The 25,649-nt window shown below is 44.0% G+C and overlaps 1 protein-coding gene across 5 annotated transcripts in view; it reads left to right on the top strand.

Annotated features, from left to right (window-relative positions):
* The first annotated feature begins 256 nt into the window (after positions 1-256).
* LOC111975781 (E3 ubiquitin-protein ligase LNX) overlaps positions 257-25,649 on the top strand; it is an 80,996-nt gene continuing 55,603 nt past the window's right edge. Inside the window, exons 1-2 of one of the 5 annotated variants that reach the window (XM_024004363.2) lie at positions 257-449; positions 15,745-16,329. In XM_024004363.2, the coding sequence (XP_023860131.2) occupies positions 15,836-16,329 (494 nt within the window). In that variant the 5' untranslated portion in view covers positions 257-449; positions 15,745-15,835. Of the gene's footprint in view, positions 450-519; positions 677-15,744; positions 16,330-25,649 lie in introns of those variants that run through there. The other 4 variants (XM_070447633.1, XM_024004360.2, XM_024004359.2 and 1 more) reach the window with 4 other exon arrangements.

The raw sequence follows: 25,649 nt of genomic DNA, 5'->3' as shown, positions 1-25,649 counted from the left end.
AATCTGGAATATCCCTCATTATCTGACTATTAACAAAATATGTCTGGTTTGTTGTGAGTTGTTTAGTTTTGTTTCCTCCTTGCTCTCCCTCCCCCTCTCTTGCCCTCTCCCTCCCTCCAGTGCTATTTGTCTATCCCTGTATGGGAAACAGTCCAAGCCTCTCCCAGTCTCCCTCCCTCCCAGAGCAGGTTAAGCCACTTTTCTGTCTACCTTTGCTCTGGCCCCGCCCTTCTCTGCCACTTCCTGGTCACATGGACCAGCTTCCAGATGTTAGCAGCCGGCTCTGGGTCATCACAGCACATCCACAACTCTCTGACTCTGTTCTGTCCTGTTCTCTATCCCAGAATTCCCCCAGGAATTCTAACATTTCCTTACTGAACTCCACCAGCCAATCAACAGGTTCTGTGACCGGGACATTTCCTTACTGAACTCCACCAGCCAATCAACAGGTATTGTGTTCACCTGCAGTTCATACTCTCTCCCTCCCTCCATTCCCCCTCTCCCTCTCTGGCTCTTTGACAGATCTAGAGTTACACCCTTTCCTAAGTATTACCTGACCAGGTGAAGCCGCTTTGCCTGAAGTGAACGTTGCTCTGTGAGTTCTGTAAGTACTTCAACAAACTCTGTGGTCAGAATGTATGACTGCTACCTATCTACACAGCTCTGAAGGTTAACAGTAAGTAGGAGAAGTCTACTTGACAGTTTGTCTATTGTCTCATACTTCTGTTTGTGTATTTGCATCTATGAAAGTCGTTTGAATGTTGTTTGCATTGTGTGTGTGTGTGTGGTGTGTGTGTGTGTGTGTGTGTGTCAGACGTGTTCTCTTCCCTATATTTGTCCTGTCTCTGTTAAGTGTCTGTACAGTAACTTATCCATATTATCTGTTTTGAGCCTCTGAGTGTAACTCTGTGCTGATCCAGACAGACTGAGCCATTAGAGCCGCTCCATTGAGCTCATTGGCTGCCTGCTTCTCTCCTGTCCTCTGAGCTCTGCTGTTCCAGACAGTAGACTTGATGGACAGGGTGTAGAGAGGGCATTGATTACCATAGTCTGTGTTTTAATCTTAAATAATGTTTGACAGATTTCTGGATCTGGGAAGCTTATTTGCTAATATCTAATTGTTTGTTTAAGTGTGGTATTAGAAGTCACGGTACACACAGTACCCTCTAGGCTGGAGCTCCTTAGATCTCAACCACCTGGCTGGATAATGATGAACCAATTACTTTCCTACAGTACGCATTTTACATAACTAACACACATTATGTTATATAGTCTAACCTTCATGAACTTTAGGTCTCATATCACAAGTGTCAAATATCAATTACATACTTCTACAGGGATGAATGTTTAAGTTATGTCATGTAATTTGCATGCGTTGTGTACATGCACTTGATATTTGTGTGCTTACACTTCAGCCTGGTCTCATAGACTAGACATTGTAAACGTAAACCCTGGACATTCAAATTAGCATGATATGTTATGTTTGGTATGGTTACATAAGACAAAAGGTTACTTAAGGCAAAAATTAAGATTACATGATTGGTTGGTTGCTTGGTTGCAGTGGTGGGCCGTCAGGGCCTGCAAGGCCTTCTCTGCTGGCCTAAACATCATCAGAATATATATATTTTTTAAATATATTTTCCCACAAATATGTATTAAATTATTCCCCAGAGTAAGAGTTATACTCTTCATTTCATAGCTTTCCTCTTGGTTGCACTGCTTCCAGCCCCAGGTTGAGATTTGGAGGGCTGGTCTTTATGTTAGATCTTTTATCCAATCATATTCAGCCATCATGTGTTGCCAGGGGTCTAAAATCTGCCCTCAGGCCTTCAGAATCAACAGTGCGGGCGCTTGTAGCTTAAAGTGAATGGAAATTAAATTTGTTCTGTGTCAACCAATCAGCTTTAGAGTTGGCTATTGTACGCCTGCTGGCTGTCCCAGTGTTACACAGGAGCCAGCTAGCAGGCGTAGTGCGTCCACGTCTTTTTGATTGGATTACCAATATTGAGAGGCAGGTCCCATGCGAGGTCTATGCAGATCTAGGAAACTGAATTTGATAAACGAATTAATTCGCGTTCTACTAAGCTGTTTTTTCAACCCACAATGGCGGAAGGAGGAGAAGATATCGATTGGTCGAGGATTAAATTATAACGCCATTTCAAGACGAACTTTTCAAGAAAAGTTAGACATTGTAAGGAGAGGTCGCCCGACGCCACAAAGCCTGTCACAGGCGGGAAAGGGGTTCGTTCGCTCGCCACTTCAAAGTTTCAACTACAGCGCTGTCAATTAGCTTCCACAGGCTCCGAGAAGCACTGCAAACTGTACTGCTGGGAATGCCTATTATTTGCAAGTGATCGATTTGGTGTTTGGAGCCACACTGGCTTTGCAAACTTGAGTTGTCTGTTAAACACTGTTTACCCAAAAATGTCAATTTGTCAATTTCAAGGTGACGCAACGCCTGGTTATACTGCGTTTCTGTCTAAATGTATAGTGTCTAGAGCCATGGCATAATGATGGTAATAAGAGGTGGATTAATTCGGGTGGGACTGTGTAGTACCTCACTGAAGGCCTAGGCCCCAGGCCCACGGCACGCCACTGCTTGGTTGGTTTGGTGGGGTGGGGTAACACAAAGGTTGCATGTTCGAATCTCATCAAGGACAACTTTAGCATTTTAGCTACTTAGAAACTTTGCAACTACTTACTAATTTGCAGCTACTTAGCATGTTAGCTAACCCTTCCCCTAACCCTAAACATGTAACCTAACTCCTAACCTTAACCCTTACCTTAACCCTAACCTTAACCCCGAACCCTAACCCCTAGCCTAGCCTAGCCTACGCTAGCTGCTTAGCTAATGCTAGCATTAGCTACCTAGCCACCTTGCTAATGTTAGCCACAACGTATTGCAAATTCATAACATATTGTACAATTTGCAATTTGCAAAACAAAATATCATAAAATGGATGATGGACATCCACAAATGAATACATACGTAACATATCATACAAATGGAGAGAGATGGTATGTTTACTATGTTATGTCTACCCCTTAGTCCAGGTTGATACACTTGATATGGGTACACACATCAAACCAAACCATGTGTGAAGTATAGGGTTGCAAAAAAAAACTTTGAATAAATTCCCTGTTTTTCCAAAAGAATTSCCGGAATCAGGAGGGAATAAGCAGGAAATCAGGAATCTTCCAACCAGGATTTCTGGAAAAACAGGGAATTTATTGAAAGTTCCAGGAATTATGCAACCCTAGTGAAGTATGTGGTTGTGTTGACAGAGGGTGTTGACAGGTTGTTGACAGAATGTGTTGACAGGGTGTGTTCACAAGGTATTGACTTGGTATGTTGACAGGCTGTTGACAGAGTATGTTGAAAGAGTGTGTTGACAGAGGGTGTTGACAGGTTTGTGACAGAAAGTGTTGACAGGTAGTGTTGACAGGTTGTGTAGATAGGATTTGTCAGTGGTTCCCAAACTAGCGGTCGCAACCCCACATTGGGTCGCCTGATATGAAAATTGAGGGAGAATTTCCAAAATCCTGAAAAAACTAAATATATACAAAAGAAAGTATATTTTATAATATCGKCTTTGTATCTCAAAATCATTGTAATGTGGCTAACCTTAAAAATCTAAATGAAAATTTTTGAAATCTAAAATATCAAATTCAACCAGAGAGCCCCCTTAGATCATGGGAAACTTTATTGTTGCACTTGAATCATTCCCACCGTGAATGGCTAGGCCTGCTACGCTATGAAACCACACACTATTGCAGAGACTTTAATATTACCGGACGCAATTGATATAGTAAAAACAATGGCAGAGGCACAGAAACCCACATCAATACTTTTGTCAGATATTCATGCTATAGCTAGCAATCAAGAGGAAACTGACTGAACAACTCAAACTCCCTAGCTTATGATCTCCAATGGACGATAGCTGTGAGGGCCGAGATGCCCATGCATTGACTTTTGTTCGCTATAGATGTCGGAGATGCTATTCAGGAGGACATATTGTTCTGTTTCTCGATTCCTGAGCTTGAAACAGCACAGGGGATGTTCAGTGTGCTGCGTGGCTATATTTACAAAAAACAGATTCCATGGGATTGAATGGTGGGCTTTTGCACAGATAAGGCTCCATCTATGGCAGTACGGCGGGCAGGCCTCTGCACTTTAGTTATTAATGTGTCTCCCTCTGCCATATGGACGCATTGTATGATACACCGAGAGCAACTGGAGGCAAAAGATCTGAGCACAGAACTCTGAGATATACTGCAGCAGGCAACTTCGATTGTAAACTACATCAAACCACATCCACTGCACACGCGCCTGGTTGCTAAATTATGTGGAGATAGGTGATCAGAACATGACAATGTTCTATTTCACACCAAGGCTTGGTGGTTATCGAGGGGGAGAGTTGGAAAGATGTTTCGCACTGAGAGAGGAGCTGTTGTCATTCACAATGGATGTATAACAACTGACTTGGTTGACTTTCTGTGTAATGAAAAGAAAATGTGTTTCCGTGCTTATGTCATAGATATATTTGGGAAAGTGAACGGACTGAATGCAAGCATACAAGGGAAATACAAAAACATTCTACAGATGAGTGACCACTGAATCAGTGGATTCAGAGGAAATCATTTTTATACCCCCATAGCTGTGCATGTTTCTAACAGACAATCAGAAATACTGTTAGAATGTTTTCAATTGTGAATGCCATAGCCCCAAATAAAAAAGTCAACATTAGCTGTTAATTACATTTTTTGTTATATGTTTGGGTTTGCGAGAATCTTCTGATATCAAAATGGTGTCCTGTACTAAAAAAGTTTGGGAACCCCTTGAGTATGTTGACAGGGTGTGTTGACAGGGCGTCTTCGTCTGAAGAGGAGGAGTAGGGATTGGACCAAAGCGCAGCGTGAAATGTTGACATAACGATATTTATTAAAGTAAAGACGTAACACGAAAACACTTTAACAAACTACAAAACAAATAAACGACGTAGACAGATCTGAACTTGAGCACTTACATAAACACAAAGAACGCACGAACAGGAACAGACTACACAAACGAAACAGTCCCGTGTGGTAACACATACAGACACGAGATACAATCACCCACAAACAAACAGTGAGAACATCCTTCCTTAATATGGTTCTCAATCAGAGGAAATGTCAAACACCTGCCTCTAATTGAGAACCATATCAGGCAACCCATTTAAACAAACATAGAAACACATAACATAGAATGCCCACCCCAACTCACGCCCTGACCAACTAAATACATACAAAAATAAGAGAAAACAGGTCAGGAACGTGACAGTTTATAAAAAATCAGCTTTATGATCACCTGATTTCATCATGGGGCACAAGTGGGTTTCTATGTTATTACCCACGGTGCCCCTCTCTGTTATTGCTGCTCTGAGCATGTGTGTTTGGAGGAGGAACACGGGGCTGTGGAATGCTCTGCCTGTGACGAACATGTCGGAACAGCCCTGCCTGCCTGGCTCAGACAACACACTGAACCTACCGGCCTGGGAACCTGCAGGGCCAGGCATAACATACCATACTCTGGCTATGTGAGCTGTTAACTCCTTGAAGAACCAAGCATAACATACCATACTCTGGCTATGTGAGCTGTTAACTCCTTGAAGAACCAAGCATAACATACCATACTCTGGCTATGTGAGCTGTTAACTYCTTGAAGAACCAAGCATAACATACCATACTCTGGCTATGTGAGCTGTTAACTKCTTGAAGAACCAAGCATAACATACCATACTCTGGCTATGTGAGCTGTTAACTTCTTGAAGAACCAGGCATAACATACCATACTCTGGCTATGTGAGCTGTTAACTCCTTGAAGAACCAGGCATAGGTTAGTAGAGAAGCAGTACAGTAAATGGGACATTCATTATGTCCACTGTAGCATGCACATTGCACTCATGCTGTTCCATTCCACATGACATACACATAGTTACATGTCAAAGTATACTCTGATCCCCATGTGCTGTATATGCCTACAGTTTGTTTCTGCGTGGGTGAGGGACAGGATGTGTTTTTTATGGAACTGTAATTGGTGTGCTTTTGAAAGGTTTAGATTTGTCAGGTCAACGCAGGTTTTTGTGGATTAGTGTCACTGCCTTTTGTTGTGCTAGCAGGATGTGCATTAGCTGCATTAGTTTACATTATCATAGGAGTATGGGACAAATTTACAGAGCTACACACTGATATACTGCAGACATTTAAATGCTGACAGTAACACACTTAACTTGTCAAAAGGTTGTTTTTCAACCAGAGCCATAAGGAAAAGAGCTGAGTAAGCACTGGGTTGTATCATTACTAACTCATCAACTCACACTGTATCACACGGTCATTGGAGATACACACTGACCAATGTGTGTGTGAGACTGTTTGTGCATTGTATGATTGTCTGTGTAATGTGTACGGTATGTGAGCCGTTTGTATTCATGAGTCATTGGATTAAGTCTCGTGTGAGTGGTTCTGGCCTCTGTCTACATTTAATGGTTTCCTTATGCCATCGTTCATCGTCTTTCCTCCCTGAATGTTGGGCAAAGGTTACCCTGGTTACACAAAGGACTGTCTCTAGAAAATGGATGATTTAATTAAACGTGGTGTGAACAAAAGCCAATGAAGAAAGTCCAATCAAACTGATACTTTAGAAAGGCTTAATTTCTCTTTCTTATTAATCATGTAGGCCTGGTTATTGGATGGCTGGTGAGGTGGGCTTTAGCCTGGTCACGTTTCAGCCTGTCATGGCCATCAGCTGTGTGTCACTCTCTATTTCCCTCCAGAGCAGGTTAGAGCAGGGTGGGTTGGAGCTCCCCGGGGGTGGTTCTGTGACGCCATGTTGTCACTCTGAGGATTAACACTGAGATAATGATCTCTGGGAGGTGTTCCCCGGGCACGGGTGTGTCTCCTCTGAGTGCTTTGTTGCGTGTGTGTGTGTGTGTGTGTGTGTGTGTGTGTGTGTGTGTGTGTGGTGTGTTGTGTGTGTGTGCTGTTGTGTGTGTGTGTGTGTGTGTGTGAATGTAAACCTCTGAGATTTTACTGTTTTATTACACAAAGGCATTGCTTTGGTTAATGAGTTCCAGATACTGCAGAGGACTCTGTGACTGATTGTTCTGCTGCCGTTGTCTGTATAGACCACACATATATTAAACATGTATACATTCTATTACCTCTATATTGTACTCTTCTTCTTAACCTGCGTCTTCGCGAGAGAGAGTGAGAGAGTGAGTTCTTCTGAGTTCTGCAAAATGTTTTAATTAGAGTTGGATAAACAAGTGACATCAATAAGGGATCATAGCTTTACCTGGATTCACCTGGTCAGTTAATGTAGATAAACTTGAATTTTTTACCTCAACATCTTCAATCCAAATCAAAATTCCATGCCTAAAACCTTGATTTTGGACCAAACTACCTGAATGGACTATTACTACGAAGGACTATAAAGAAAAAACGTATAACAAACCAAACCCTGCAGAAGAAACACAGCGGAACCTGGAAATACCATCCAACACAACACTGAGTAATGTTCAGCCTAAACCCACTTCGGAAGCCACAAAGTAAAAGACAATAATCTCTACATAATTTTGTTATATAAAGCTTAATAAATAAGGCTACTGAGCTACCAAGCTGCTAGGACAGAAATGACCTGGCTGCAGCTTTAATGGCTTATCCCTGTGGAGAGGTCATTACAATACAGTACCCCATGGATATTAAAAAAACACTGCAAGGAATAAGTACAAACAAACTCCTCAAGGACAATCCAGAGACACTATTTGCTGACTGCTACAAAGAGGGGAATGTAAGCAACATCATTTCCCACACAGACCATCCCCTGGCATGGCGCAGTGCTATAAGAGCACACTACCCCTATGTCAAGAGAGAGGGTATTGGCCCAGGGTGGAAACTCTAGAATACTAGACATTGAGGAAATTTAAACAACCTCTGTCAACGTGTACAATTCTGAGGCAGTAATGGTGCAGGGCATCCTCATGCAGTTCCAGCAGGACTTTTACAGGATCAAAGAGAGAGCACAGCAAGAAAAGATCTCTCTCTGTGACGACTTCACCATCCTGAGTGAGTCTGATCACACCTCTTCAAACTGTCCTGCAGACGAGGATAGTCACCCCCCCAGCACTGAACCCACCCAGGTCCCACAACTGCACTGCTCCTCCATCATTGAGGGGGATAAATTCACAGAGCTGGAGAGAGACATGGTGGAGCTCAGAGAGTTAGTCCACACAATCCAAACAGAACAAACCCACAAAACAGACCAGCACAGCAACACCCCCCAACAAGACCCGGAGGGCAGAAGGTGGAGCTGGACGGCTGTCTGAGAGAGATGGCTGCTCTACGGACTGAGGTGAGACAACTTAAATAGGCACACATGGCACTGAAGGAGGAGGTGACTAAGCTGTGGTGTGACAGAGAGCAGGACACTCCCCCAGAGAAGCCAGCAGAACAGCCCACCTCAGACCCGGACCACAACCTCAACGGGACAGATACCACAGGACCCACCAACCCAACAGACCCCACCCCCTCCTAACAGCCCCCCTGTCAGCTCCACTGATAGCTCTCTTGACAACCCCAACACATCCACTGAGAACACACAAAAGCCAGAGATTGTGCTCCTCATTGACTCAAATGGCAAATACATACAAGAGGATAAACTTTTTCCCAAACACAAAGTGGCTAAACTCTGGTGCCCAAACACTAGGCATGCCCTGGAGCTGTTGTCAGAGGACAGACTAGGGTCACCCAGCCACATAATTCACAAAGGTACAAATGACCTGAGGGCCCAACAGGAACGGGTGGCCACAGCACTCACTTTCCCCAACGCACAAGTGGTTATCGCCACACTGCTACCATGAAAGACGTTCACCCTGCCACTATACAGTGGGTGAATGCAAGCATTACACAAGATTTGGGCTCAAAACTTAATGTCTACTTGGCACACCACTCCACCCTGGACTTGAACAACCTTTATGACCAGGTCCACCTCTACAAGGCAGCAATCCCAACTTTTGCAAGGACCCTGAAGGACGTCACCCTCAACCATAGCCCTAGCAACTCACACAGGAGCAAAAGAGCAATGGACACCCCGCCCAGACCAGCGAAACACCCTCCCAGACCTGCAAGACCCCTCCTGAAGGACCTGCACCCACGCCAAGAGGACCTACACCCAGACCACAGCATCACCAGCCACACCCCAACCAGCTAAGACAACCCCAAGCAAACCCTGGCCACACTCTATATACTGTAGGCCCCCCATATCAGACCTATGCCCCTTCTGCCCACCCCATGCCCCCAGCCCCTGCGGCAAGGACCTCAACATGACAGTAGGACATATGCCCAGGCCGTGAGCAGAGCAATAGGCCCAACCCCCACTATTACACCCACCCAAGCCCCATCCTGCGACCTAAGAGGTATGTATCAGATGCTCAACATGCTCTGCTCAGACCTACTGTGATGGTCCAGGCCTAAACCACACAAAAACAACACTAGACACTATGGAACACAAAGCTTTTACTATCTCATCCTGGAATATACAAGGTCTGAGGTCATCTGCCTTTAGCCTGAAGAGCAGGAACACAGACTTCATCAAAGAAATTTGAAATACAGACATTGTCATACTACAAGAAACATGGAATAAAGGAGACGGACCCACTGGTTGCCCTCTAGGTTAGAGAGCTGGTAGTCCCATCCACCAAACTAACAGGTCTGAAACAGGGGAGAGACTCAGGGGGTATGCTAATTTGATATAGAGCAGACCTAACCCACTCTATTAAATTAGTCAAAACAGGAACATTTTACATCTGGCTAGAAATTAATAAGGAAATAATCTCAACAGAGAAAAATGTCCTCATGTGTGCTACCTATATCCCCATACTTAAACGATGACAGCTTCTCCATCCTAGAGGGGGAGATCAACAATTTCCAGGCCCAGGGACATGTACTAGTCTGTGGCCACCTAAATGCCAGAACTGGATAAGAACCTGACACCCTCAGCACACAGGGGGACAAACACCTACCTGGAGGTGAAAGCATTCCCTCCCACACATGCCCCCATAGACACTACCATGACAACATAACCAACAAAAACGGGTCACAACTCCTGCAGCTCTGTTGCACGCTTGGTATGTACATAGTCAATGGTAGGCTTCGAGGGGATTCCTATGGTAGGTACACATATAGCTCATCTCTTGGCAGTAGTACYKTAGACTACTTTATCACTGACCTCAACCCAGAGTATCTTACAACGTTCACAGTTAGTCCATTGGCACCCCTATCAGACCACAGCAAAATCACACTCTACTTGAACAGAGCTTTGCTCAATCATGAGGCATCAATGCCAAGGGAACTGAATAATATTAAGAAATGCTATAGCAGGAAGGAAAGTAGTGTGGAAATCTACCAAAAAAACAATTGGTCAAAAACAAATTCAATCCCTTCCAGACAATTTCCTGGACAAAATGTTTCACTCTAATAGTGAAAGTGTAAACTTGCCAGTAGAAAATCTAAAGAGTATATTTGACCTTTCAGCTTCACTATCAAATCTAAAAATGTCAAGCAGACAACCTAAGAAAATTAACAACAATGACAATTGGTTTGATGAAGAATGCAAAAACCTGAGAAGGAAATTGAGAAACTTCTCCAACTAACACCTTCACTATGGTGAATCACTAAAACAATACAGAAATACACTACGGAAAAAGAAGGAACAGCAAGTCAGAAATAAGTTCAATGTAATTGAAGAATCCATAGACTCTAACCACTTCTGGAAAAACACTAAACAAATAACAAAATGAAGAGTTATATATCCAAAACGGAGATGTATGGATAAATCACTTCCCCAATCATTTTGGCTCTATAACAAGGAACAAGGAACAAACAGCAAAAACATATACATGATCAAATACAAATCTTAGAATCAACTATTAAAGACTACCAGAACCCATTAGATTCTCCAAACACATTGAATGAACTACAGGACAAAATATAAACCCTCCAACCCAAAAAGGCCTGTGGGATTGATGGTATCCTAAATAAATGATAAATTATACAGACCACAAATTCCAATTGACTATACTTTAACTCTTTAACATCACCCTCAGCTCTGGCATATTCCCCATTATTTGGAACCAAGGACTGATCACCCCAATCCACAAAAGTGGAGACACATTTGACACCAATAACTACCGCAGGATATGCGTCAACAGCAACCTTGGGAAAATCCTCTGCATTATCATTAAAAGCAGACTCATACATTTCCTCAGTGAAAGCAATATACTGAGCAAATGTCAAATTGGCTATTTACCAAATTACCATACGACAGACCACGTATTCACCCTGCACACCCTAATTGACAAAAAAACAAACCAAAAACAAAGGCAAAGTCTTCTCATGCATTGTTGATTTCAAAAAAGCTTTCGACTCAATTTGGCATGAGGGCCTGCTATACAAATTGATGGAAAGTGGTGTTGGGGGGAAACATACAACATTACAAAATCCATGTACACAAACAACAAGTGTGCGGTTAAAATTGGCAAAAAACTCACACATTTCATTCCACAGAGCCGGGGTCTGAGACAGAGATGCAGCTTAAGCCACACCCTCTTCAACATATATATCATCGAATTGGCGAGGGCACTAGAACAGTCTGCAGCACCCAGCCTCACCCTACTAGAATCTAAAGTCAAATGCCTACTGTTTGCTGATGATCTGGTGCTTATGACCCCAGGGCCTACAGCAGCACATAGATCTTCTGCACAGATTCTGTCAGACCTGGGCCCTGACAGTAAATCTCAGTAAGACAAAAATAATGGTGTTACAAAAAAWTGTCCAGTTGCCAGGACCACAAATATAAATTCCATCTAGACACCCATGCCTTAGAGCACACAAAAACGATACATACCATGACCTAAAAAGCCGCGCTACAGGTAACTTCCACAAAGCTGTGAACAATCTGAAAGACAAGAAGAGCCTTCTATGCCATCAAAAGGAACTATGCCATCAACAATTCAACATACCAATTAGGATCTGGCTAAAAAGACTTGAATCAGTTATGGAAACCCATTGCCCTTCATGGTTGTGAGGTCTGGGGTCCGCTCACCAACCAAGAATTCACAAAATGGAAAAACACCAAATTGAGAATCTGCATGTAGAATTCTGCAAAAAATATCCTCTTTGCACAAAGTAAAACACCAAATAATGCATGCAGAGCAGAATTAGGCCGATACCTGTTAATGATCAAAATCCAGAAAAGAGCCGTTAAATTCTATAACAATCTAAAATGAAGCGATTCCCAAACTTTCCATAACAAAGCCATCACCTACAGAGAAATTAACCTGGAGAAGAGCCCCCGAAGCAAGTTGGCCCTGGGGCTCTGTTCACAAACACAAACAGACCCCACAGAGCCCCAGGACAACAACACAATTAGACCCAACCAAATAATGAGAAAATAAAAAGATAATTACTTGACATATTGGAAATAATTTACAAATAAAACAGAGCGAAACAGAGCAAACTATCAAGGCCAAAATGCACTTCCTAACCTCCTGCCAAATGTATGACCATATTAGAGGCACTTTTTTCCCTCAGATTACACAGATCCACAAAGAAGACGGAGACAGGGAGAGACGGAGAGGCGGAAGGACGAAGAGACGGAGACAGGGAGAGACAGAGACAGAGAGATGGAGACAGGGAGAGACTGAAACAGGGAGAGACGGAGAGACGGAGACAGGGAGAGACAGAGAGACAGAAAGATGGAGACAGCGACAGGGAGAGACGGAGAGATGGAGACAGGGAGAGACGGAGACAGGGAGACAGAGAGAGACGGAAGGCGAAAGACGAAGAGACGGAGACAGGGAGAGAAGGAGATAGGGAGAGACGGAGAGGCGGAAAGACGAAGAGACGGAGACAGGGAGAAGGCAGATAGGGAGAGACGGAGAGGCGGAAAGACGAAGAGACGGAGACAGGGAGAGACGGAAACAGGGAGAGACGGAGACAGGGAGACAGGGAGAGATGGAGAGACAGAGAGATGGAGACAGAGACAGGGAGAGACGGAGAGAGGGAGAGAGGGAGACGGAGAAAGGGAGAGACCGGGACAGAGAGAGGGAGAGATTGAGAGAGGGAGAGAGAGACAGAGAGAGGCAGAGACAGCGAGAGAGATAGACAGAGAGAGGGAAAGACAGAAAGAGGGAAAGACAGAAAGAGGGAGAGACAGAGACAGCGAGAGGGAGAGACATAGAGAGGGAGAGGGAGAGACAGGGACAGAGAGAGGGAGAGAGAGAGAGAGAGATACGGAGAGACAGAGAGACGGATAGAGAGAGACGGAGAGAGGGAGAGACCGAGAGAGAAAGGGAGAGACAAAGAGAGACGGAGAGAGGGAGAGACAGAGAGAGGTAGAGACAGATAGAGGTAGAGACAGATAGAGGGAGAGTGAAGAAGAGCAGGACATGGCTGGTCTTCTCCATAGCAGGTACCTGAGAGTAGCAGGGCCCACCCCGGGAGCTCACAGCGGCCCACCGCGGGAGCTCCAGCTTTGTTATAGTCTGGTTCAGCTTCTGTTATTACCACAGTCCTCCTCCCAGACACACACAGCAAACAGTCAGAACTCACAACTCTCCCTCTTATGTAGGCTAAGGCCTGTGTGTGTGTGTTTACAACTAGGTGATGTGTACTCTGTCCATGTTTATGTGCGAGTGTGTATGTCTGGGTGTGTACAGTATAGGCACGTGTGGGCACGTCTATGTTTGTGGGCATGCCTGTTAGTGTACAGTATGTGCACCATTTACAGTCATTGGTGTGGACGTGTGTATGTGCTTCAGCTCAGGTACTGAATGACCTCTGTGACAGTCARGTATATCCCCTTTGGAAGGCTATGGAGCGTGTCATGGAAACTGTCTCAGTACCTGCTGGGTTCTCACATGACTGCCAACCACACACACAGATGGAGAGGTGTACTATAGGTTATAGAGAACATCACACACTATAGAAAAGGTTCTCTCTTATATGACATACTTTGTGCTTGATTAGTCAATGTCCATTACAGTACACTACATTGATGCTCAGTGAATTGAAACCCAATAAGGTTAGTTGATGTCAGTCAATGTCCTGTCGGATTATCTATAACATCATCAGCCAAAGTGATAGCCAATCAGGAGTTGCTTCAGAAAAATGGGCCATAAGGGTGCCAAAAAGATGGCTGTTGCCAGGGTGACGTAGTCCTTGAATGCCAGTCGTCTCTGGCCATCTGTTCAGGATGGTGTGCCAGGGGAAACCGCCTGTCTCAGAGTTGACGTAGTGATACTACAGTCCCAACCTACCTCTCATGAACATGGCATACTGTTTAAAGGTACACACAGTGTATTTTGAGAGGTATTTGAAACTGTATATATTTCAGATGTAGGATCTTGTCACGTTGTATAAATGATTGGAGACAGGCGCAGGAATACGTAATAGGGGGTTTTAATACTCCACCAAAAATACAACATGCCATGAAAAGGCACAGGGACGAAGCCCAAAACAAACACATATACAAAAACACACGGATGTGACCCAAACAAAAGAGCGAGGTAAAACCGCTAATAAATACAAGGGATGAGACCCGCAATACACTAGGCGGGGTGAGACCCGTAATAACCAATGCACAACAATACATGGGACGAGATCCGTAATAACAAGTGCACAATACACGCAGCACGAAAGCCGAAACAACAAAGCACAGGTACTCACAAGACCAACGGACATGGGAACAATAACCGACAAGACAATGGTGAACAAAGGGCACATATATACAACTACTAATCAGGGGAATTGGAATCAGGTGTGCGTAATGAGACAGTTCAGTGACGCCTAGAGGCCGGTGACGTAGACCTCCAAGACTGGTGCACGGAATGAGGAGCAGTACAAGGGGAATCCGTGAGAGATCTTAATTTAAGCCAGTTTGCTACAGCAGGAAAATGGTTCTGCAGCAATGGGAAATGTGGATTATTATGTGGATTATAATTAATGGAAATGTTCTTCAGGGGTTGATACATTTTTAATGTCGGACGTTTTAAAGTGGAAATTACAAACTTTAGAAGCCTTTTTAAAGCTCAAATACACTACAAGTTTGCATTTCCTGCTGTGCAGGAACATTCTCAGCAAAGAGTGATCAAATTACGGTCCTGTTTCTGTATGTCCCACACGGTACACATGTATTGAATCTGAATAGCTGCAGACAGTAAAGTGTGTGCCATAGATTATTTCTCTCTCTGTGTGTTTGGTGTTGGGATAAGGAGTATTGATGTTTCTGTAGCCAGAGAGAAAATGAGTTTCTCAGTAGTTGGATATCAGTCTTCTCTGCCAGAAGAGAAACATCGACATCAAAAGGAGTGAAATGAGAAAAGAGTCATTAGTTCTGATGCTATTCTCACAGTGGCTGGATTGCTGCTCAGTATTTCACTGCTTTGTGTGTGTGTGTGTGTGTGTGTGTGTGTGTGTGTGTGTGTGTGTGTGTGTGTGTGTGTGTGTGTGTGTGTGTGTGTGTGTGTGTGTGTGTGTGTGTGTGTGTTTGTGTGTGTGTCTGTGTGTGTCTGTGTGTGTGTGTGTCTGCCTGCCTGCTTATGTTCATATGCAACAGCAAGTTCTCTAGCTCATCTCACAGAATACTAAGATTATGAACAGCTTCCAGCTTGAAACAATATCAATGCCGCTCTCTGTCTCTCTATACAGCTCCATGGACCTCTACATTCAGTGAAATTCACCTGATCCCCCACAGCACCAAACCAAGCCTCCCTCGGCCAAACTTAGGCCCGCCCTCTTCATGAGTAGCCAGGAGGAGGTGCCTGAGGTGCCTGAGATTGCCATGGCATCATCACCCCCACCACAACCACCCCCACCACGACCACCACCACCACGACCACCACCACCTGCCATGATTGGCTACGGCGGACTGGAGTCACCTCCCCCTGACCTGTGCCAGACGTGCGGCCAGAGACACCTGATAGAGGAGAATCATGAGTACCTGTACCGAGACGAGGTGGACGATGACCTCATGTGTCATATCTGTCTGCAGCCACTCATCAGGCCGCTGGACACGCCCTGCGGACACACCTACTGCCAGGAGTGTCTGACCAGCTTCCTGCTGGAGAGTGACTTCTGCCCCGTGGACCGCACCCATCTCATGCTGCAGAACTGCCGCAAATCCAGCCTGCTGGTGCACAAGCTACTGGACAAGCTGGCTGTGGCCTGCCCCTTCTCTGACCACTGCACCGATACACTGCCCCGAGGAGAGTTGGGGGCTCACATCAAGAACAGGTAGGTCCCGTACCCAAACACACCCTAACCCACTATGTACTGGAATAACATTTCTACTGTAATAACATATTACCCCAACACACCCTAACACAATATCTACTGTAATAACATATTACCCCAACACACCCTAACACAATATCTACTGTANATTACCCCAACACACCCTAACACAATATCTACTGTAATAACATATTACCCCAACACACCCTAACACAATATCTACTGTAATAACATATTACCCCAGCACACCGTAACCCACTATCTACTGTAATAACATATTAGCCCAACACACCTTAGCCCACTGCACAGACACCCTGCCTCAAGGAGAGATGGAGGCTCACATCAAGAACAGGTAGCAGAAACACTGAAAACCCCAACATGCATTTACACACTTGAAGAGGAGTGTGTAAATGTCTCTCTAAATGTCTCTCAGTCTCTCTACTGTAAGAGCAGAGAGACTTCCTCACCCACTGTATACACAGAGTGACTATACTGTATGTTTTCCTAAATATGGTTAGATATTGCAGCACCCATAATAACAGCTGCATGTGTTTTTGTGTGTTCTGTTCTCCTCATCTGCTCCTCTCTCTCAGGGCTCATAATGTTGTTGTGATAAAACTGTGTTGACCTCCAGTTAACATACACACCAAACATCCCTATTGTCTCCCTCCCCTCCAGTCCCAGGGGGAGAGAGTACACTCCTCACCCTGGCTCTTTCATCTGAACCAGCCTAGCCCCTCTGTTTACATATCATTAAAGAGCCAGAGGTTTGACTGCTCGTTGTTCAGTGTCTGGGCTCCTCACTTCATTAGCGCGCGTTAACACACTGTTAGCCCAGAGGCCTGGGAGATAATGACAAGTGCATCTCCATAGCTATGCACTACTACTGTACAACAATGTGTTTCCCATTGAACTGAATATTGATAGTGATTGCATAACCACCTCTATCTCCTGATGCTGCAATCCCCTCAAAGTTGACCACCTTTCTCTTCCCTTCTCCTCCCCCATATTCATCCTCTGGTGTCCTGGGTCTCCCACTTACTTCTCCCTCCTCCCTTTTCTCTCTCTATCTCTCCCTAGGCTCCCAGGTTTCCTCTCCGTTTCTTTCATGGTGTGTGAGTGTTGTATTGCGGTGTGTGGAGGTGATGTGATGTGAGTGGGCTGGGGGTCTCTGGGGACCAGCTCCTCTCTGGGATAGTCAGGAGGAGTCAGGAGGCGTTATTTATCTGTGGAGGGGAGAGGCTACGTCCTAGGGGGAAGATAAGAGGCACTCTGTCTTGACTGGGGATGCCCATCCAGCCTGATTCACACTCTTCATAAGGTCATACTGGTAGTTGAACTTTGGTCCTGTCTGCTTGTGGTAGTGGTTGTGCGTTTTCTGTTCAGTGTTTGTGGTCTTGTGTTTGTGGTTGTGTTTGCGGTCCAATAATTGTGGTTGTGTCCTTGTGGTCATGCAGGATCGCAAGTATGTGTTATGTTTATGATGCAGTGTTTAATGTCGTAAGTCATTAGGTGTGTGTTTATGATGCAGTGTTTAATGTCATAAGTCATTAGGTGTGTGTTTATGATGCAGTGTTTAATGTCGTAAGTCATTAGGTGTGTGTTTATGGTGCAGTGTTTAATGGCGTAAGTCATTAGGTGTGTGTTTATGGGCAGGTGTTATAGCCTGTGTTTTGCTTACAAATAATTTTACAGTGAGTTTTCCATGTAAGTTTATAAAGTGCCTTTCCCAGTGAAAATATGTGAACTATTTGTACTTTAGCGTGTGTGTAGTTACAATGATTGTGTTTAGATTTTGCTGCTATTCTCTTTTTATTATCCATGCATAGTCACTTTAACTCTACCTCAATTACCTCAAGTAACCGGTGCCCCCGCACATTGACTCTGTACCGGTATCCCCTGTATTTTGCCTCGGATTTGTTATTTTACTGCTGCTCTTTAAATATTTGTTACATTTATTTCGTATTTTTTACTTATCTATTTTTTACTTAACACATATTTTCTTAAAACTGCATTGTTGGTTAAGGGCTTGAAAGTAAGCATTTCACTGTAAGGTCTACTACACCTGTTGTATTCGGCTCATGTGACAAATAACATTTGATTTGATTTGATTGTTGTATTTGTCCGTTCATATTTCGGACAGGCCATTGGGTTGTTAGCTTGTCCAGGCRGGTGTGCATTGATTCCTCCCATGTTTGGTGGTGCTATGCCTGTAGCCTGGTTTTTCATGCCTCTCAGTATAAGTACACGCTGTTTGGGGAGTGCTGTCTACGTAATGTGGGATTGGAGAGGGATTTGTCTAAATTCAGATTACCCCCCAAAAGTCAAGTAAATAACTTTGTCAAAGCATGTGATAAACAGAAAGTTACAAATCCCTTTGCGTGCCGATGCGTTTTGTGAGTTGCGTATTGGTGAGATTTAGGTCATTGTTTTGTGTTCATACACGGTGAGAATCCCAAAAAGTACCCAGTATAGTCCACTATGGGCCCTGGTCAAAAGTAGTGCACTATAAAGGGAATATGGTGCCATTTGGGACACAGCTGTGACCCTGTGGACATGAAAATAGATTTGATTCTTGTCTGTCAATATGGATAGCCAGTTCTAGAGGATGTGTGCTTGAATGCTTGGGTCTGTGTGCATGTGTATGTACTGAATGCTAACGTGCAGGCCTGTGTATTTGTGTTGTGTATGTACTGAATGCTAACGTGGAGGCCTGTGTGTTTGTGTTGTGTATGTACTGAATGCTTACTGCAGGTTCCTGTGTGTTTGTGTTGTTGTATGTCTGAATTGCTACGCATGCAGACCTGTGTGTTTGTGTTGTGTATGTACTGAATGCTTACATGCAGGCCTGTGGTGTTTTGTGGTTGGTGTATGTCTGAATGTTAACGTGCAGCCTGTGTGTTTGTGTTGTGTATGTACTGAATGCTAATGTGCAGGCCTGTGTGTTTGTGTTGTGTATGTACTGAATGCTTACATGGAGGCCTGTGTGTTTGTGTTGTGTATGTACTGAATGCTTACATGCAGGCCTGTGTGTTTGTGTTGTAATGTACTGAATGCTTAGTGCAGGCCTGTGTGTTTGTGTTGTGTATGTAACTGAATGTTAACGTGGCAGGCCTGTGTGTTTGTGTTTCTATTACTGAATGCTTACGTGCAGGCCCTGTGTGTTTGTGTTCGTGTATGTACTCAATGGCTTACATGCAGGCCTGTGGTGTTTGTGTTGTGTATTGTACTGAATGTTACAGTGCAGGCCTGTGTGTTTGTGTTGTGTATGTACTGAATGCTAACGTTGCAGGCTGTGTATTGTGTTCTGTATGTACTGATGCTAACGTGCAGGCTTGTGTGTTTTTGGTTGTGTAATGTACTGAATGCTAATGTGCAGGCCTGTGTGTTTGTGTTGTGTATGTTACTGAATTGCTTCCATGCAGGCCTGGTGTGTTTGTGTTGTGTATGTACTGAATGCTTAACATGGCAGGCCTGTGTGTTTGTGTTGTGTATGTACTGAATGCTTACGTGCGAGACCTGTGTGTTTGTGTTGTGTATGTACTGAATGCTTACATGCAGCCTGTTGTGTTTTGTGTTGTGTATGTACTAAATGTTAACGTGCAGGCCTGTGTGTTTGTGTTGTGTATGTACTGAATGCTAATGTGCAGCCTGTGTGTTTGTGTTGTGTATGTACTGAATGCTAACGTGGCAGGCCTGTGGTATTTGTTGTTCTGTATGTACTGAATGCTAACGTGCAGGCTTGTGTGTTTGTGTTGGTATGTACTGAATGCTATGTGCAGGCCTGTGTGTTTGTGTTGTGTATGTACTGAATGCTTACATTGCAGGCCTGTGTGTTTGTGTTGTGTATGTAACTGAATGCTTACATGCAGGCCTGTGTGTTTGTTGTGTGTATGTACTTGAATGCTTCGTGCAGACCTGTGTGTTTGTGTTTGTGTATGTACTGAATGCTTACATGCAGGCCTGTTGTTTGTGTTGTGTATGTACTGAATGCTTACATGCAGGCCTGTGTGTTTGTGTTGTGTATGTACTGAATGCTTACGTGCAGGCCTGTGTGTTTGTGTTGTGTATGTACTGAATGTTAACGTGCAGGCCTGTGTGTTTGTGTTGTCTATGTACTGATGCTTACGTGCAGGCCTGTGTGTTTGTGTTGTGTATGTACTCAATGCTTACATGCAGGCCTGTGTGTTTGTGTTGTGTATGTACTGAATGTTAACGTGCAGGCCTGTGTGTTTGTTGTTGTGTATGTACTGAATGCTAACGTGCAGGCCTGTGTATTTGTGTTTGTATGTACTGAATGCTAACGTGCAGGCTTGTGTGTTTGTGTTGTGTATGTACTGAATGCTAATGTGCAGGCTGTGTGTTTGTGTTGTGTATGTACTGAATGCTAACGTGCAGGCCTGTGTGTTTGTGTTGTGTATGTACTGAATGCTTACATGCAGGCCTGTGTGTTTGTGTTGTGTATGTACTGAATGTTACGTGCAGGCCTGTGTGTTTGTGTTGTGTATGTACTGAATGCTTACATGCAGCCTGTGTGTTGTGTTGTGTATGTACTGAATGTTAACGTGCAGGCCTGTGTGTTGTTTGTGTATGTACTGAATGCTTACATGCAGGCCTGTGTGTTTGTGTTGTGTATGTACTGAATGCTTACATGCAGGCTGTGTGTTTGTGTTGTGTATGTACTGAATGCTTACGTGCAGGCCTGTGTGTTTGTGTTGTGTATGTATGAATGCTAATGTTCAGGCTGTGTGTTTGTGTTGTGTATGTACTGAATGCTTACATGCAGGCCTGTGTGTTTGTGTTGTGTATGTCTGAATGGCTTACGTGCAGGCCTGTGTGTTTGTGTTGTGTATGTACTGAATGCTTACATGCAGGCCTGTGTGTTTGTGTTGTGTATGTACTGAATGCTAATGTGCAGGCCTGTGTGTTTGTGTTGTGTATGTACTGAATGCTTACATGCAGGCCTGGTGTGTTTGTGTTGTGTATGTACTGAATGCTAATGTGCAGGCCTGTGTGTTTGTGTTGTGTATGTACTGAATGCTTACATGCAGGCCTGTGTGTTGTGTTGTATATGTACTGAATGCTTACATGCAGGCCTGTGTGTTTGTGTTGTGTTGTACTGAATGCTTACATGCAGGCCTGTGTGTTTGTGTTGTGTATGTACGGGAATGCTAACGTGCAGCCTGTGTGGTTTGTGTTGTGTATGTACTGAATGTTAACGTGCAGGCCTGTGTGTTTGTGTTGTGTATGTACTGAATGCTTACATGCAGGCCTGTGTGTTTGTGTTGTGTATGTACTGAATGCTTACGTGCAGACCTGTGTGTTTGTGTTGTGTATGTACTGAATGCTTACATGCAGGCCTGTGTGTTTGTGTTGTGTATGTACTGAATGTTAACGTGCAGGCCTGTGTGTTTGTGTTGTGTATGTACTGAATGCTTACGTGCAGACCTGTGTGTTTGTGTTGTGTATGTCATGAATGCTTACATGCAGGCCTGTGTGTTTGTGTTGTGTATGTACTGAATGTCAGTGCAGGCCTGTGTGTTTGTGTTGTGTATGTACTAATGCTAATGTGCAGGCCTGTGTGTTTGTGTTGTGTATGTACTGATGCTTACATGCAGGCCTGTGTGTTGTGTTGTGTATGTACTGAATGCTTACATGCAGGCCTGTGTGTTTGTGTTGTGTATGTCTGAATGCTTACGTGCACCTGTGTGTTTGTGTTGTGTATGTACTGAATGTTAACGTGCAGGCCTGTGTGTTTGTGTTGTGTATGTACTCAATGCTTACATGCAGGCCTGTGTGTTTGTGTTGTGTATGTACTGAATGTTAACGTGCAGGCCTGTGTGTTTGTGTTGTGTATGTACTGAATGCTAACGTGCAGGCCTGTGTATTTGTGTTCTGTATGTACTGAATGCTAACGTGCAGGCTTGTGTGTTTGTGTTGTGTATGTACTGAATGTAATGTGCAGGCCTGGTGTGTTAGTGTTGTGTATGTACTGAATGCTAACGTGCAGGCCTGTGTGTTGTGTTGTGTATGTACTGAATGCTTACATGCAGGCCTGTGTGTTTGTGTTGTGTATGTACTGAATGTTAACGTGCAGGCCTGTGTGTTTGTGTTGTGTATGTACTGAATGCTTACATGCAGGCCTGTGTGTTTGTGTTGTGTATGTACTGAATGTTAACGTGCAGGCCTGTGTGTTTGTGTTGTGTATGTACTGAATGCTTACATGCAGGCCTGTGTGTTTGTGTTGTGTATGTACTGAATGCTTACATGCAGGCCTGTGTGTTTGTGTTGTGTATGTACTGAATGCTTACGTGCAGCCTGTTGTGTTTGTGTTGTGTATGTACTGAATGCTAATGTTCAGGCCTGTGTGTTTGTGTTGTGTATGTACTGAATGCTTACATGCAGGCCTGTGTGTTTGTGTTGTGTATGTACTGAATGCTTACGTGCAGGCCTGTGTGTTTGTGTTGTGTATGTACTGAATGCTTACATGCAGGCCTGTGTGTTTGTGTTGTGTATGTACTGAATGCTAATGTGCAGGCCTGTGTGTTTGTGTTGTTATGTACTGAATGCTTACATGCAGGCCTGTGTGTTTGTGTTGTGTATGTACTGAATGCTAATGTGCAGGCTGTGTTTTGTTTTGTGTATGTACTGAATGCTTACATGCAGGCCTGTGTGTTTGTGTTGTATATGTACTGAATGCTTACATGCAGGCCTGTGTGTTTGTGTTGTGTATGTACTGAATGCTTACATGCGAGGCCTGTGTGTTTTGTGTTGTGTATGTACGGAATGCTAACGTGCAGGCCTGTGGTGTTGTGTTGTGTATGTACTGAATGTTAACGTGGCAGGCCTGTGTGTTTGTGTTGTGTATGTACTGAATGCTTAACATGCAGGCTGTGTGTTTGTGTTGTGTATGTACTGAATGTTTACATGCAGGCCTGTGTGTGTTGTGTTGTGTATGTACTGAACGCTAACGTGCAGGCCTGTGTGTTTGTGTTTGTGTATGTACTGAATGCTAACGTGCAGGCCCTGTGTGTTTGTGTTGTGTATGTACTGAATGCTAACGTGCAGGCCTGTGTGTTTGTGTTGTGTATGTACTGAATTGCTTACATGCAGGCCTGTGTGTTTGTGTTGTGTATGTTACTGAATGTTAACGTGCAGGCCTGTGTGTTTGTGTTGTGTATGTATGAAATGCTTACATGCAGGCCTGTGTGTTTGGTGTTGTGTATGTACTGAATGCTTACGTGCAGACCTGTGGCGTTTGTGTTGTGTATGATCTGAATGCTTACATGCAGGCCTGTTTGTTTGTGTTGTGTATGTTACATGAATGTTAACGTGCAGGCCTGTGTGTTTGTGTTGTGTATGTTACTGAATGCTAATGTGCAGGCCTGTGTGTTTGTGTTGTGTATTGTACTGAAATGTAACTGTGCAGGCCTGTGTATTTGTGTTCTGTATGTACTGAATGCTAACGTGCAGGGCTTGTGTGTTTGTGTTGTGTATGTACTGAATGCTAATGTGCAGGCCTGTGTGTTTTGTGTTGTGTATGTACTGAATGCTTACATGCAGGCCTGTGTGTTTGTGTTGTGTATGTACTGAATGCTTACATGCAGGCCTGTGTGTTTGTGTTGTGTATGTACTGAATGCTTACGTGCAGACCTGTGTGTTTGTGTTGTGTATGTACTGATGCTTACATGCAGGCCTGTGTGTTTGTGTTGTGTATGTACTGAATGTTAACGTGCAGGCCTGTGTGTTTGTGTTGTGTATGTACTGATGCTAATGTGCAGGCTGTGTGTTTTGTGTGTGTATGTACTGAATGCTACATGCAGGCCTGGTGTTGTTTGTGTTGTGTAATGTACTGAATCTTACTGCAGGCCTGTGTGTTTGTGTTGTGTATGTACTGAATGCTTACGTGCAGGCTGTGTGTTTGTGTTGTGTATGTACTGAATGTTAACGTGCAGGCCTGGTGTGTTTGTGTTGTTATGTACTGAATGCTTACGTGCAGGCCTGTGTGTTTGTTTGTGTATGTACTCAATGCTTACGATGCAGGCCTGTGTGTTTGTGTTGTGTATGTACTGAATGTTAACTGCAGGCCTGTGTGTTTGTGTTGTGTATGTACTGAATGCTAAACGTGCAGGCCTGTGTATTGTGTTCGTATGTTACTGAATGCTAACGTGCAGGCTTGTGTGTTTGTGTGTGTGTATGTACTGAATGCTAATGTGCAGGCCTGTGTGTTGTGTTGTGTATGTACTGAATGCTAACGTGCAGGCCTGTGTGTTTGTGTTGTGTATGTACTGAATGCTTACTGCAGCCTGTGTGTTTGTGTTGTGTATGTACTGAATGTTAACGTGCAGGCCTGTGTGTTTGTGTTGTTGTATGTACTGAATGCTTACATGCAGGCCTGTGTGTTTGTGTTGTGTATTGTACTGAATGTTAACTGCAGGCCTGTGTGTTTGTGTTGTTATGTACTGAATGCTTACATGCAGGCCTGTGTGTTTGTGTTGTGTATGTACTGAATGCTTACATGCAGGCCTGTGTGTTTGTGTTGTGTATGTACTGAATGCTTACGTGCAAGGCCTGTGTGTTTGTGTGTGTATGTTACTGAATGCTAATGTTCAGGCCTGTTGTGTTTGTGGTGTGTGTTACTGAATGCTTACATGGCAGCCTGTGTGTTTGTGTTGTGTATGTACTGAATGCTTACGTGCAGGCCTGTGTGTTTGTGTTGTGTATGTACTGAATGCTTACATGCAGGCCTGTGTGTTTGTTGTTGTATGTACTGAATGCTTACATGCAGGCCTGTGTGTTGTGTTGTGTATGTACTGAATGCTACATGTGCAGGCCTGTGTGTTTGTGTTGTGTATGTACTGAATGCTTACATGCAGGCCTGTGTGTTTGTGTTTGTATATGTACTGAATGCTTACATGCAGGCCTGTGTGTTTGTGTTGTGTATGTACTGAACGCTAATCGTGCAGGCCTGTGTGTTTGTGTTGTGTATGTACTGAATGCTAATGTGCAGGCCTGTGTGTTTGTGTTGTGTATGTACTGAATGCTACGTGCAGGCCTGTGTGTTTGTGTTGTGTATGTACTGAATGCTAACGTGCAGGCCTGTGTGTTTGTGTTGTGTATGTACTGAATGCTTACATGCAGGCCTGTGTGTTTGTGTTGTGTATGTACTGAATGTTAACGTGCAGGCCTGTGTGTTTGTGTTGTGTATGTACTGAATGCTTATATGCAGGCCTGTGTGTTTGTGTTGTGTATGTACTGAATGTTAACGTGCAGGCCTGTGTGTTTTGTTGTGTATGTACTGAATGCTTACATGCAGGCCT

This window comes from Salvelinus sp. IW2-2015, linkage group LG16 (genome assembly GCF_002910315.2).
Source record: "Salvelinus sp. IW2-2015 linkage group LG16, ASM291031v2, whole genome shotgun sequence".
NCBI classification, from domain to species: Eukaryota; Metazoa; Chordata; class Actinopteri; order Salmoniformes; family Salmonidae; genus Salvelinus; species Salvelinus sp. IW2-2015.
This window is presented reverse-complemented; position numbering and strand designations above follow the sequence as displayed.